The sequence below is a fragment of the Ascidia mentula genome, chromosome 6, assembly GCF_947561715.1.
Source record: "Ascidia mentula chromosome 6, kaAscMent1.1, whole genome shotgun sequence".
Classification (NCBI taxonomy): domain Eukaryota; kingdom Metazoa; phylum Chordata; class Ascidiacea; order Phlebobranchia; family Ascidiidae; genus Ascidia; species Ascidia mentula.
Window position 1 is genome coordinate 9,311,646 of NC_138571.1, and position 15,636 is coordinate 9,327,281.

Genomic DNA, 15,636 nt, shown 5'->3' on the forward strand with positions numbered 1-15,636 from the left:
ACGTGTAACGACGCTGTGCTCTATAATAGCAGTCCTGACGAAGAAAAAAGAAATTGCTTTTGCAACAACATTTATCAAGTCATTATGACATCGCTAAGGCGGAATTGACTTCTCTATTAAATACGCGACTACATATAAGTAAGCATATAAGGTGTAACAAAGTAATCCTGGGAATGTTGGTACATTTCGGCATTTCAACTGATGCAAAAAATACAAAAAATTGTCGTAAGTCTATTCATATATAGTTATGTAGTACGCAAATTATAAAACTTTGTATACTTGAAAAGCATTTTCAAACTTTTCGTTTAGTTAGTGTATGAGATACAGGTCGCGCTAAAACAACCATAGAATGGAACGAAAAGGTGAAAAAAGAACTGCATGCTAAGTGCGCAACAACAAGTTTTCAATTGACTGTGCGGGGTTTACCTCACCATTGTTCGTAAAGGGCGAATATCTCAAGTTCAACGGAGCGCAGCAGTTCGTTATGAACTTTTTACCAAATCACGAAACATGGCTGCAATAATCTGCACCTTTTTTCAGACTGTCTTCAAAATATCTTCTTTTGATGTGCGTTGCGTCCAAGAATGTAATGTATTAAATTACATGACGTTGCACAAGACAAGTTTTCACATAATAAATTAAACATTGTTTAACATCAGAAATGTATGCACTAACCGAATAGTTCGTAGGTTTAGCAAATCGTCAAGTTTTTCTGTACCATCATGGTGACCTTTAACTGAACTACAGCAGTACGTGAAAGGTTAAACGAAATACTGTGAAGCGTAAAGGAAAATTATACCACCCAAAGGGCAAGACTGACTGTTTCATCATATGCGCTCTTACAAAGGTACCCAGGAACCTATAAATTTAACAGTTGTTAGAGTGGAATATTCCGAACAATGACGTTACAGTTGGAAAATCTTGTTCGAATAATTTAAAGCTTAGGGGCCACATCTTATCAACCACACGCAAGATTACTTACATCTCAAACGGAAACAACTCAACCCAAACAAGGTTGGATCCAGGTGCGCCGTGTATTTCACAACCAGTCGCGTGTAACCTAAAAGCAGCATGAGAAAAAGGTTAAGGGTAGACTGAAAAGCGGGACGAAAAGTTGTACGGGGCAAATTTTAGGATGTGTAGGGCAAAACGCAGACAGGGTTTTATTAAACCGGACGATATTTGTCGCATTTTAATACGAGATCTGTTCAAAATCGTTTACATTATGAACAAACGTTGAAACAATAACATTTTGCCAATATTTGCTGCAGTGGAATTTTAAGTAAATAGAGATTACTTAAATAAGAATTTAATCAAAATGGGAGATGATGAAGTGGCAGCTTTGGTTGTTGACAATGGATCTGGAATGTGCAAAGCTGGTTTTGCTGGAGATGACGCACCAAGAGCTGTTTTCCCATCCATCGTTGGACGACCAAGACATCAGGTTGAATAAACTTTTAGCAAACCCGAAAATTAACACCTTATCTTGATGTATATCCGTGTGCTAATATTTCCTTTTATTTCAGGGAGTAATGGTTGGAATGGGACAGAAGGACAGCTACGTTGGTGACGAAGCACAGAGCAAACGTGGTATCCTCACTCTCAAATACCCAATCGAACACGGAATTGTGACGAACTGGGATGACATGGAGAAGATCTGGCATCACACCTTCTACAACGAGCTCCGTGTCGCCCCAGAAGAACACCCAGTTCTGTTGACGGAAGCTCCTCTTAATCCCAAGGTCCGAGAAATATAGCACAAGAACTAAAGTATCCTATAGTATTGCGCATCCATAGAGGTAGCAGGCAGGTTTTTGCTTCGTTGGATGATGAACCGTTGGCTCATGAAAGGGTGGAATATCAATGCGGTTTCAATGCTTGAGTTTAGTTTTATGTAACCAAGAAAGATCAACGGTACTTTTTTGTAAATCTTTGCTGAAACAACATCGAGAATACATTGAGATAACCAATAATGTCCAACCATATTATAACGCAGGCCAACCGTGAAAAGATGACCCAGATCATGTTTGAGACTTTCAACACACCAGCCATGTACGTCGCCATTCAAGCCGTCCTCTCACTGTACGCATCCGGAAGAACTACAGGTGACAAGTAACAATTTGTAATTGAAAGCATCATTTTCGTCAAAAAAGTACAAAATTCTACATTGTGGTTTAAAAACTTTGCCACAAACGAACCCAAAATGTCATATATTCAACAGGTATCGTGTTTGACAGTGGTGATGGTGTTTCTCACACTGTGCCAATCTACGAGGGATACGCGCTCCCTCACGCCATCTTGCGTCTTGATTTGGCCGGTCGTGACTTGACCGATTATCTCATGAAAATCCTCACCGAGAGAGGTTACTCCTTCACCACCACAGGTAGATTGCATTATGTCTTGCAATTTTTTGCACTATTGAACGAATCCTTTATGTTTTCTAAATTGTTCGTTGTACTAATTGACTGATGTTAAATATTGATAAGTTTTTTATTCAATTTCCATATATTTTTAACAGCCGAACGTGAAATCGTGCGTGACATCAAAGAAAAGTTGTGTTACGTCGCACTGGACTTCGAACAGGAAATACAGACTGCTTCCTCCTGCAGCTCACTTGAAAAGAGCTACGAACTTCCCGATGGACAGGTAATTGGTGAACCACGCAAATAATTAAAATGAACAGCTATGTTTCTAGCGCCACCATGTGGTCGTTGTACCGTTACCTAGTGGTTAACAATACCACTATCGAGCAACTAATTGTACCAATGTAATTTTTAATGAAGTTTATTTAACAATATATAGCACAGCAGAATAAAATTAGTATGTAATATGTTTTCACACACAGTCAAGTCTGAGATGTTTTTGTTTGTAAACTCCAACATTATGTCGTCATAGTATCCTACTGTTTGTACTTTCCCTGCGTTAGGTGTCATATAAGCTCTTGGTCGAATAGAATGCGGTGAAATTTATTGTAATGCTTATAGGTCGGTAACATTTGGCAAGCAAAGAGCCACCTACACTCATTTTGCACTAAGCTGAAACATGTTAACCTACGTTGGCAGAGATTATTTTGACACCTCAACGCACACGAAACATATTAAGCGTCATTACAAGTTCAGAGTGAACTTGCAAATCCTACATGAACAGCCACGTGGACATAACTTTGAAATTTGTATGATTTATTTATTTTATAGTTGTTTCCTAAATGTGCTTGCAGTCACCGAGGAGCCATAACAGATGGTTAAAGAGCCACATGCAGCTTTGAAACCATAGGTCGCCGACTTCTCATATATTGGCCAATGAAAATAACTTAATGGTTATTCTGTTACAGCGTAATTCTATATTTCCACAAGACTTGTGTTGCTAATAACTGAACCTTTTTTCTGTAGGTGATTACTGTTGGAAACGAACGATTCCGTTGCCCGGAAGCTCTCTTCCAACCTTCCTTCCTGGGAATGGAATCTGCCGGAATCCATGAGACCACCTACAACTCCATCATGAAGTGCGACGTCGACATTAGAAAGGACTTGTACGCCAACACTGTGCTCTCTGGAGGCAGCACAATGTTCCCAGGTTAACAAAACAAAACATTTCTGTTGAAGACTTTTTTGGCGTTTGGGATGTTTCTGTTTTAATTTTGTATCTTTTTATCAATGCATACATTTATGGCTTCGCAGGCCACATAACAAACATAAGATGTTTGCTCAGAAAATTTACATTTAATATGTGATAACCAGTGTTTATGCTGATAGTTCGAGAAAGATTTGGCTACAAGCAGACCTTATGTTGCTGGGCACTCAAACAAAACAACTATTGCATTTAACTTTAAAGGAATCGCCGACCGTATGCAAAAAGAGGTACAAGCTCTTGCTCCACCGACGATGAAAATCAAGATCATCGCTCCACCTGAGCGTAAATACTCCGTATGGATCGGAGGATCAATCCTTGCATCCCTCTCCACCTTCCAACAGATGTGGATTTCCAAACAAGAATATGATGAATCTGGCCCCTCCATTGTCCACCGCAAATGCTTCTAAAAAGCTAAAAAAATCTTCAGGAAAATTTTGTCTGATGTAAATACATGTGTGATTGATTGTTAACATTTATTGCATGATTCAGTTGTTTCAACTATAAAATGAGAAAATTTATGACTTTCAACAATCAGCTGTGCATTGAAAACCCTGCTGTTTTTTGGACAGTCAGTTTAAAAAGAAGTGTCGAGAAAAATGTTTTTTAACGCATTTAGAAGAGCTACTGTCTTGTGGTAACAAAAAGCAATATAAAAATAATAAAATCTACGTCTTTATTGGAAAATAAGGAATCGATAGAATTTGATTCTAAAGGATTGTTTGTGTATTTGCCAAAATCAAGAAAAAAGTTATATCAGTAATATCAGTTAATGCTAGGTATCCAAAGAGGTGATGTTGATTCACACACTGTGCCAGTTTTATGGCATACGCGCTCTCGCATGCCATCTTGCGTCTTGATTTGGCCGGCCGGGACTTGACCGATTATCTCATGAAGATCCTCACCAACAGGTGTATGGTAAACTGTCTTGCAATTGCATTACCACATGCTTAGCTTCACAAAAAAGTCGTTAATGTGTTTATATTTCTGCTGGAATTTTAGGTAAACAAAATGCCTGTGGTTAGAATGCATAATGGGGTTTAACACGACCTGCATTTGGTCATAATTTTACGAAATCTCCAAAACGCGTTTGAGCAAAACCCGTTTTTGTTGAATTTTTACTCATTGCCATAACCGGGGTTATTTAGAAGTTTTGGCTTCATGCAACATGCTTCTTTCTATCTCAACAGACATATGTAGGAAAAACAACTATCATATCAGACATTGAGTAAAAACAACGTTTCGTATTCGTGTTTGGCTTGTGTATTTACAGATGTGTCAATGTGTAATTAACGAATTAAGTCTCGCTGAGAGAAAAATATCATTGGTACGTAATTAGTCTATGTACAAATTATATTCAACTGTTGCAATTGTTTTGTTCATTGCATATTACAAATACATTTTGCTTTTGTTTTGTATTTGCGTTTGCGTTTTGCATATAATTTGTTTGCAGATCAATAGCATTCGGCGAAACTTTTTACAATACTGATTTTACCTTCAATTTTGATTGAGTTGTTACAGGGTTAGTAATCGTCGTTAAACCGTCTTGCCAGCCGTCACCTGCACGCATTTAACCATGTTGTGGTTTATACTCAAGTGCGCCAGTCTGTTTGCATTAAGCGCGACTTGATAAATATTGCCACAACGAAACCAACCTTCCATTGCGAACAAGTCCCCACAGATTTCAGTTTATACTCTCGTCTCTTGTGCAAGTTTAGCAAAACAATTAATATGAAGTGCAATATATGTTGTTTATAGAAAAAGGTTCATTACTGCGGTTGTTGTTTCACGTTTGGTTTAATACAAATTGGTGTTTATAATGTTTTACAGGATTTGGTCGCAATCGGCAAACAACATTCATGATTAGGGTTGGGTGCAGGGCAGAGCGCCACCAGTACACAGACGGAGATTAATTTGGAAGGTTTAGTTCTTGTCGAGTTTGAAGTCACCCTTCGTGTTTTAGGATGGTTTCGGGCATTTCTCGTTTTTTAAATGCCATCAAATCGAAATATGTTAAGGTAAAAGTTACTCGCACTATTTAAGTATTTTGCTTTAGATTTGAAATGTTTAAAAAGACCTGTAACCATTTCAGTCAGATGTCAAGACTAATTGTTTCATCACTTGCAGCTCATACAAGGTACCCTCACAAACCTACAAATTTTAACAGTCGTTAAAGGCTAAACGTATTCTTTATTAGGCGACGAAAAGTTTTATGGGACCAAGTATAGAATATTTAATTTAATATTCTGTTCTTCTGGCACATTGAAAACGTAACTTTATTGACCGACGTTTCGCCTGTTATCCAAAAAGGCTTAGTTACGTTTTCAATGTGCCAGAAGAACAGATTACTAAATTAGAATATGCGTGGCAGCAACAGAAACATTCTATTTATAGAATATTTAGGCTAAAACGCAGACAAGGATTTATTAAACCGGATAATATTTGTTCCATTTTAATATGAAATCTGTTCAAAATCGTTTACATTTTGAGCAAACGTTGAAATATTGCTGCAGTGGAATTTTAAGAAAATATAAATCACTTAAATAATAATTTAATCGAAATGGGAGATGAAGGAGATGATGTTGCCGCTCTTGTCATTGACAACGGATCAGGAATGTGCAAAGCTGGTTTTGCTGGAGATGACGCACCAAGAGCTGTTTTCCCATCCATCGTTGGACGACCAAGACATCAGGTTGATTAAAACTTTTAGCAAACCCTAAAGCTCGTTTTGGCTTTATGTATATCCGTGTGCTAACATTTCCTTTTATTTCAGGAAGCTACAGTTGGATTTCACGAGAAGGACAGCTACGTTGGTGACGAGGCACAGAGCAAACGTGGTATCCTCACTCTTAAATACCCGATCGAACGCGGAATTGTGACGAACTGGGATGACATGGAGAGGATCTGGCATCACGCCTTTTACAACGAGCTCTGCGTCTCTCCAGAAGAACATCCAGTTTTGTTGACGGAAGCTCCCCTAAACCCCAAGGTCCGAGAAATATTGTCAAGAACCTAAGTATCCTATAGTATTGCGCATTCAGAGAGGTATCATGTAAGTTTTTGATTCGTTGGATGATTACCTGTTAGCTTTACTTTTGAATGTGGTTTCCACGTTTGAGTTTGGTTTTTATTTTTTAAAACCAAGAAAGATCAATGCTACTTTGTTCTTTGTAAAGCTTTGCTGAAACAACATCGAGAATACATTGGGATAACCAATAATGTCCAACCATATTATAATGCAGGCCAACCGTGAAAAGATGACCCAAATCATGTTCGAGACCTTCAACACTCCAGCCATGTATGTCTCCATCCAAGCCGTCCTCTCACTGTACGCTTCCGGAAGAATTACAGGTGACAAGTAGCAATTTATAATTGAAAGGATCATTTCCGTCAAAGCATCACTCTCAATATGAGGCCAAATGTACATAATTCTAAAATCTAAATTGTTGTTTTAAAATTATGCCACAAACCAGAACAAAATATCACATGGTAATATTCGACAGGTATCGATTTGGACAGCGGTGATGGTGTTTCACACACTGTTCCAATTTACGGGGGATACGCGCTCCCTCACGCCATCTTGCGTCTTGATTTGGCCGGTCGTGACTTGACCGAATATCTCATGAAGATCCTCACCGAGAGAGGTTACTTCTTCACCACCACAGGTGGATCGCACTCTGTCTTGCAGTTTCTTTGTACTGTTTATCGACTCCCTTATGTTTTGTAAATGTTTCGTTATACTGATTGACTGATGTTAAATATTGATATGATAACGTACATAGTCTTTGGTTCATATTTCACCTTGGGTTATAAACATGTTTGAACTGCAACAGTACCGCGTTTTTTATTTAAAATATTCATCAATTTGCAACAGCCGAACGTGAAATCGTGCGTGATATCCAAGAAAAGTTGTGTTACGTCGCACAGGACTTCGAACAGGAAATGCAGACTGCTTCCTCCAGCAGCTCACTCGAAAAGAGCTACGAACTTCCCGACGGACAGGTAAAGATTTATGAACAACCAAAATACTTAAAATAAACATCTATGTTTTTGTTGCGCCACCATGTGGTCGTTTTAGCGTTACCTTGTGGTCAATATTACAACCATCTATCGAAGTGTACCATTGTAATTTTTAATGACGTTTATTTAACAATAGAAAATACAGCAGAATAAAATTAACATGCAATATGTTTTTATACGCTGTCAAAGTCTGAGATGTTTTTCAAAGTTTCAATATTACGTCGTCATTGGATTCCACCCCTCTGCGTCAAAACCTACAGGAACAGAAAAGTGGACATAACTTTGAAATTTCCTTATTTAGTTATGTTATAGCTGTTTCCTAAATGTGCTTGCAGTCACTATAGAGCCATAACAGATGGTTAAAGAGCCATATGCGGCTTTGTGACAATAACTTATTGGATATTGTGTCATAGCGTAATTCTATATTTCCACAAGATTTGTGTTTTTAATAAGTGAGGATTATTTCTGTAGGTGATTACTGTTGGAAACGAACGATTCCGTTGCCCGGAAGCTCTCTTTCAACCTTTCTTCCTGGGAATGGATTCTGCCGGAATCCATGAGACCACCTACAACTCCATCATGAAAAGCGACGTCGACATCACAAAGGACTTGTACGCCAACATTGTGCTCTCCGGAGGCAGCACAATGTTTCCAGGTTAACAAAACAGAATATTTGTGTTGAAGGTTTTTTTGTCGTTTTACTATTGTATCAACAAAGAAAACTTTTTGTTACTGGATACTTACATAAAACAACTATTGCATTTAAATTTAAAGGAATCGCCGATCGTATGCAGAAGGAGATCACAGCACTTGCTCCATCAACGATGAAGATCAAGATCATCGCTCCACCTGATCGTAAATACTCCGTATGGATCGGAGGATCGATTTTTGCATCCCTTTCCAACTGCCAACAGATGAGGATTTCCAAACAAGAATATGAGGAATCTGGCCCCTCCATTGTCCACCGCAAATGCTTATAAGTAACCAAAAAATCTTCAGGAAATAATTGACTTGTGTAAATACATGTGATTGATTGTTAACATTTATTGCATGATTCAGTTGTTTCAACAATAAAATGAGAAAATTTATGACTTTCAACAATAAGCTGTGCATTGAAAACCCTGCTGTTTTTTGGACAGTCAGTTTAAAAAGAAATTTCGAGAAAAATGTTTTTTTAAGCATTTAGAAGAGCTACTGTCTTGTAGTAACAAAAAGCAACATAAAAATATAAAACCTACGTCTTTGTTGGAAAATAAGGAATCGATTGAATTTAATTCCAAAGGATTGTTTGTGTATATGCCAAAATCAACAAAAAGTTATATCAGTAATATCAGTTAATGCTAGGTATCCAAAGAGGTGATGTTGATTCTCACACTGTGCCACTTTTATGGCATACGCGCTCTTGCACGCCATCTTGCGTCTTGATTTGGCCGGCCGGGACTTGACCGATTATCTCATGAAGATCCTCACCAACAGGTGTATGGTAAACTGTCTTGCAATTGCCTTACCATGCCTAGCTTCACAAAAAAGTCGTTAATGTGTTTATATTTCTGCTGGAATTTTAGGTAAACAAAATGCCTGTGGTTAGAATGCATAATGGGGTTTAACACGACCTGCATTTGGTCATAATTTTACGAAATCTCCCAACGCGTTTGAGCAAAACCCGTTTTTGTTGAATTTTTACTCATTGCCATAACCGGGGTTATTTAGAAGTTTTGGCCTCAGGCAACATGCTTGTTTCCATCTCAACAGACATATGTAGGAAAAACAACTATCATATCAGACATTGAGTAAAAACAACGTTTAGTATTCGTGTTTGGCTTGTGTATTTACAGATGTGTCAATGTGTAATTAACGAATTAAGTCTCGCCGAGAGAAAAATATCATTGGTACGTACTTAGTCTATGTACAAATTATATTCAACTGTTGCAATTGTTTTGTTCATTGCATATTACAAATACATTTTGCTTTTGTATTTGCGTTTTGCATGTAATTTGTTTGCAGATCAATAGCATTCGGCGAAACTTTTTACAATACTGATTTTACCTTCAATTTTGATTGAGTTGTAACAGGGTTAGTAATCGTCGTTAAACCGTTTGCCAGCCGTCACCTGCACGCATTTAACCATGTTGTGGTTTATACTCAAGTGCGCCAGTCTGTTTGCATTAAACGCGACTTGATAAATATTGCCACAACGAAACCAACCTTCCATTGCAAACATGTCCACACAGATTTCAGTTTATACTCTCATCTCTTCTGCAAGTTAAGCAAAACAATAATGATGAAGTTCAATATATATCTCCATTGTGTATAGAAAAAGGTTCATTACTGCGGTTGTTATTTTACGTTTGGTTTAACACAAATTGGTGTTTATAATCTTTTACAGGATTTGGATTAAACATTAACTGGTGTAGTCGCGTTTGTTTATTCGACAAAGTAAGTTCAATTATAGGTGCAACGTGCACTTCGGTCGCAATCGACTGCAACATTTATGATTAGTATTGGGTGCAGGGCAGAGCAGAGCGCCACCAGTACACAGACGGAGATTAGTTTGGAAGGTTAAGTTCTTGTCGAGTTTAAAGCCACCCTTCGTGTTTTAGGATGGTTTCGGGCATTTCCCGTTTTTCAAATACAATGAAGTCAAAATATTTCAAGGTAGAAGTTACTCGGACTACTTACGTATTTTGCTTTAGATTTGAAATGTCTAAAATGACATTTAACACTTTAGTCAGACTAACCACGCTATTTGATTAAACTGATGATGGCCCTACGATATTACCGAGAAATTTTCTCGAACAAGGTATTTTAAGGTATTATTCTTCATACAGATACCTCAGGTCCCATAAAATGTGGGAATTCATTTGGGCAGATGTACTCACGGCTTGTCATGAAAGAATTTTTGAATTTTTTTTTGGTTTGTTTGTTTAATTGAATGTTTTTTTTAGCGGCATTTTCATATTTTCGTTGCATGATTAGTTGTCAAATGTTGCCAGTCAACTTCTAATCAATATTACAATACCTGATGCCCTGTGTTGTGAAACTAAGAGAATAATTTTATTAAAATGGGAGACGATGATATTGTGTCTCTTGTCGTTGACAATGGATCTGGAATGTGCAAAGCTGGTTTTGCTGAGGATGACGCACCAAGAGCTGTTTTCCCATCCATCGTTGGACGACCAAAACATCAGGTTGATTAAACTTTTACTTTCCTTTATTTTTGTATTTAAACGTTAACAACTGCTTTTAATTTCAGGGAGTAATGGTTGGAATAATTCGAGACAGCTACGTTGGCGACGAGGCACAGAGCAAACGTGGTATCCTCACTCTTAAATACCCGATCGAACACGGAATTGTGACGAACTGGGATGACATGGAGAAGATCTGGCATCACACCTTTTACAACGAGCTCCGTGTCGCCCCAGAAGAACATCCAGTTCTTTTGACAGAAGCTCCCCTTAACCCTAAGGTTTGGTAAAAAAGCAAAACCCAAATATTGAACTTTTTTGTAAAAATTTCTTACTTTCTTTTTCAAAATTGTTTTTATTCAAGGTACTAGATTTTGCAAAAAGTAAACAAAACATTATTCCATTCCATGCACTTTACAGGCAAACCGTGAAAAAATGACACAAATTATGTTCGAAACTTTCAACACACCAGCCATGTACGTCGCCATCCAAGCCGTCCTCTCAATGTTCGCATCTGGAAGAACCACAGGTTGGTGCGGCACAAATCGACTTGTAACAGTTTGGCAGCAATGCCGGTAAACCCTGAGACAGACATATGATAACCGAGATTGCCAAGTTAAAGATCGTGCAATTGGATGATCCTGACTTGTCTTGCGAGAGCATGCAATGTTTCTGCATGAGTAAGAAATGTAACAAATTACAATTTAAAGCATCATGTATCTTTTACGTCACGGTTGAATGGAAGAAAAGAAGCGTTTTGGAAATTTGGCCGAATCCACGGAAAAATATCACAAATGCAGTTTTTTGACAGGCATCTTGTTCGACAGCGGTGATGGTGTTTCTCACACTGTGCCAATCTACGATGGATATGCGTTCTCGCACGCCATCTTGCGTCTTGATTTGGCCGGTCGTGACTTGACCAATTATCTCAAAACGATCCTCACCGAGAGAGGTTACTCCTTCACCACCACAGGTAGGTCGCATTCTATTCTGTAATACTTTAATACTGCTAGGTTTAACTTCTAATGATATATTTTACATTTCTGTTTTTCGTGAAACAAGTGACTTAGAAAAAGTTTCAAAGTGTGACAAAATATGGTTCTTTTATTCTTTGGCCTGATTCCACAAACGTGTTAGTAGTTCTAAAGGAAGTGCTTATAAACGTTTCACTCAACCTATAGCCCCGGGAAGTTTTCAAGAAAAACATCTCTATGAACCTTGTTTCACAACTACTACTCTACAAATAAATAAAATATGTTTCAAAAAAGGTTTAATATATTGTCGCCTTCGGCATCAACATCCAAACCCAGGGCACTTGAGTTTAAACACTCGCCGCTTGCGGTAAATTGCACACTTAATCTACCTCATTACATGACAGCACCAAATTGTTTGGTTGTGTTGTCAAAAGAAAACATTGAAACTGTCTTGAAATACCAGACACAGTTGTGTTATGAAATTAACCTAAATGGAATGATCCACTTTGTGAACATAAAGTCAAACGCAAGTAGATAATTAGTGGAATAAGCCAAACCTAAAGTGAGTGAAATGCGCCTTGCAATAATTTGTTTTCCAACATCAACAATACTGACATCGAATGTTCCGTATTTAAATAATAATAAATCCCAACATCCGAGATAGCAATCGTTGGTGACATCAAGGAGAAGTTGTGTTACGTCGCACTGGACTTCGAACAGGAAATGCAGACTGCTGCCTCCAGCGGCTCACTTGAGAAGAATTACGAACTTCCCGACGGACAGGTGAAACTTATTTTTTAACTTATATTTGAAAAATAACAAAAAAATCAAACCAGATTATTGAACGGTTTTTCCCTGAATGAGGGTATTAACTACCGACTAAATTTTAGAAAATAGTTCAGAAAGTTTCGTTACATGTTTCAAAAGAAAACTTTTTCTGACAAGTTCGACACACTATCGTGTGAACCAATACCTCTGGACCACGTTAAATCGGAGAGCAGTTTCCCTGAATTGTTGGCTTGAAGGAAGCAAAGCTTGCACTATGGCGTGATTCTGACAAGATTGTTAATTTTCAACAACAATCAATGAGTGCCTAATATCTGTAGGTGATTACTGTTGGAAACGAACGATTCCGTTGCCCGGAAGCTCTCTTCCAACCTTCCTTCCTGGGAATGGAATCTCCCGGAATCCATGAAACCGCCTACAACTCCATCATGAAGTGCGCCGTCGACATCAGAAAGGACTTGTACGCCAACACTGTGCTCTCTGGAGGCAGCTCAATGTTCCCAGGTAAACCAAAAATGGTTGCTTGCCGTTGACTGATATTTATTAATTATCATTATATTTTTGTATTAATGCAAACATTTCTGGCTTCTTACTTTCAAGCCACATACGAAACTAAAGACTTTTTGTTTGCTCAGAAAATTTACATTGAATATTTAATAACCAGCGTGTGCAGATAAGCTGAGAAAGTTTTGGCTACAAGAAGACCTTTTGTTAATGGGCACTCATATAAAACAACAATTGTATTTAACTTTAAAGTTATTGTTGACCGCATGCAAAGAGAGGGACAATATTTGGGAAAATTTCAAAACGAAAGATATATGGATCGAATAAAAAATTATGTAAAGGCAAATGAAATAATTCCTGATTGCCAATTAAGCAATAGCGGAGATTATTCGTAAATTATTCGAATACAAATAAGACATTTGAAAATAAACAGTATTTTCTAATCATCAAAAACTATAAATTGTTTTGATTGTATTTCCGAATTTTCTTGAAACAAATATTTTATTTATTGTAAAGGTATTGCTGATCGCATGCAGAATGAGATATCAGCTCTTACTCCTTCCACAATGAAGGTCGAAATCATCGCGTCACCAAAACGTAAATACTCCGTATGGGTCGGAGGATCGATTCTTGCATCCCTTCCCACCTTCAAACACATGTGGATTTCCAAACAAGATTATGATGAATCTGGACCCTCCATTGTCCACCGCAAATGTGTTTAAAAAATAATGATTTAGCGGAGAACTTTACATGGCACACTATTGTCCAAGCCCCCCCGAAAAAAAATCATTCTGGTTAAATATATGAGTGCGATGTCGTGAAAAAAAGTGAACCACCAAGCAATTAGTGAAATAATTCAAGCATTTGTTGTCATAATTTCGTCTTAACCTATGTGCGTAAAAGTTGCACCAGTCACTAAACCTCACGGATGAGTTTGCTGTTAACTATGAACTATTCCTTGTTGTTAATCTGCACTATGAATTGTTTTCATTTCATTTCCGCTTTGTACTTTTATCAACATATTGTCGCATTCAGGAATGTAATAATAAGACCATATGTTGAAAGACAATGTTTCCCAACCATCAGTAAGTAAAATTCGCGTGTTAAATACAGAAAGGTTAGTCACAAAGACCACAGCAGTTTGTATAGCACGTTTTCGAGTGTACTTGTTAAGCGCATTATCCCAAGGATGGGTTACTGGCTGTAAGGGTTAAGTTCTTAGAAATAATTTCGTAGTGGAAAATTGGTTGTAACGTCCGTTGAACGCGCCCCGGTTCTTGGCGCGGAACGTCACACGAGGCGGAATTCCCGCAGTTAAAACGCGTGTCTTTAATGGGCCTCAAACTCGCTCACTCAGTTGATGTTATTTTTGTTATCGAATGTGCAGTACGCACTCGTACGCAAGATAGAATGTATTCGAAGTGTAGACGTTACAGACGTCGGGAGGAGACGAAAGACACGTGGACCCTTAGAACACGGTTTCTACACAGAAGGCAATGTGTCAAACAAATACACTTCACACGTAGTTAATTACAGCATAAGGCTCACCAACTATTTGGGAACCGGGAAACTCTGGACCACAAAGACGGTCCAAGCAGTTACTGTCGCACACCTAAACGAAACAGGCAACACAAACTACAATGCGCCACTATGACGTAACACACACAATGCTTACCGATAACTTTGGGCGACAGAAGATTGAATACCACACGCTTCACGTGTGTACAAATGCAAGAGAGACACTGTGAGTACAAAGGCAGCGTCAACACCGTGTGTAAACTTAATCACATTAACAAGGGCAGCTATACTGTTCAGCGAACTGACTTCTAAGTCATCGCAGTTAAATTTGCCAAAATTACAATTTACACATTTCGGTTATTTGGTACTTCAGTCGTTACACACATATGTACAAATAGACTTACCAGAAAATGTCCGCTCGCAAAACAAAAAACCTTTTGCAAGAATGAAATGACGTAGCACTGTGCTGCACAGTTGTCGGACACAAAAAAGACAAAACCACGTTGCGTTGTCACTTAAAACTTGGTCTCTTGTTATTGCGTCACAGACCGTATGATATTGCAACACACGTAGAGAAAAATGCGCATTCATAGAAATCGGCAATTACTGGCAAACAAGATGTAACATTGGTGTTGGTTCAGGAACCAACCTAGGCGTCGAAATGGTGGCAGTCGAACAAACCAGACAAAGTTCAAAGCCATAGGTGAAGTTACAAAATTGTCTGAATCACTGGTGTCAACAATTAGTTTGAGCAACCGTTAAAAAGTTATTTGCCAACTACTCAATTTCCCTGGCCTCGAGCTTATAAGAGTTTTTCATCCAACGGGGCAAGCAACAACAATGTTTGTCAAATTACCAAGGCGATTATTGACATTTTCACAGATCACTATGTTCGCAGGTCTCGTAACAAGGTATAACAGTTAACCTGGAACAAAGCCACATTTCCCGACAAGTCCGAGCGGGATTTTGTGTTTTGTAGGAAAGAAACCAAATTTATTGTCTATAACCTCAAAAAATACGAA

The 15,636-nt window shown here is 38.1% G+C and overlaps 3 protein-coding genes across 3 annotated transcripts; all 3 read left to right on the plus strand.

Annotated features, from left to right (window-relative positions):
- Positions 1–1,290: 1,290 nt before the first annotated feature.
- On the plus strand, positions 1,291–4,276 carry LOC145907448 (actin, cytoplasmic-like). The gene is made up of 7 exons (XM_082994855.1): positions 1,291–1,444; positions 1,527–1,742; positions 1,997–2,105; positions 2,222–2,383; positions 2,519–2,646; positions 3,390–3,573; positions 3,832–4,276. Exons 1-7 carry the CDS (start codon positions 1,319–1,321, stop codon positions 4,035–4,037), a joined length of 1,131 nt encoding a protein of 376 aa, XP_082850981.1. The 5' UTR covers positions 1,291–1,318; the 3' UTR covers positions 4,038–4,276.
- A 1,911-nt stretch (positions 4,277–6,187) lies between these two features.
- LOC145907445 (actin, cytoplasmic-like) lies at positions 6,188–8,750 on the plus strand. The gene is made up of 7 exons (XM_082994853.1): positions 6,188–6,319; positions 6,401–6,616; positions 6,870–6,978; positions 7,131–7,292; positions 7,502–7,629; positions 8,119–8,302; positions 8,422–8,750. Exons 1-7 carry the CDS (start codon positions 6,188–6,190, stop codon positions 8,625–8,627), a joined length of 1,137 nt encoding a protein of 378 aa, XP_082850979.1. The 3' UTR covers positions 8,628–8,750.
- A 1,959-nt stretch (positions 8,751–10,709) lies between these two features.
- Positions 10,710–13,818, plus strand: LOC145907444 (actin, cytoplasmic-like). Its single transcript, XM_082994852.1, has 7 exons — positions 10,710–10,835; positions 10,901–11,113; positions 11,253–11,361; positions 11,644–11,805; positions 12,471–12,589; positions 12,913–13,096; positions 13,613–13,818. The coding sequence occupies exons 1-7, from the start codon at positions 10,710–10,712 to the stop codon at positions 13,816–13,818; spliced, it is 1,119 nt and encodes a 372-aa protein (XP_082850978.1).
- The last annotated feature ends 1,818 nt before the right edge of the window (positions 13,819–15,636 follow it).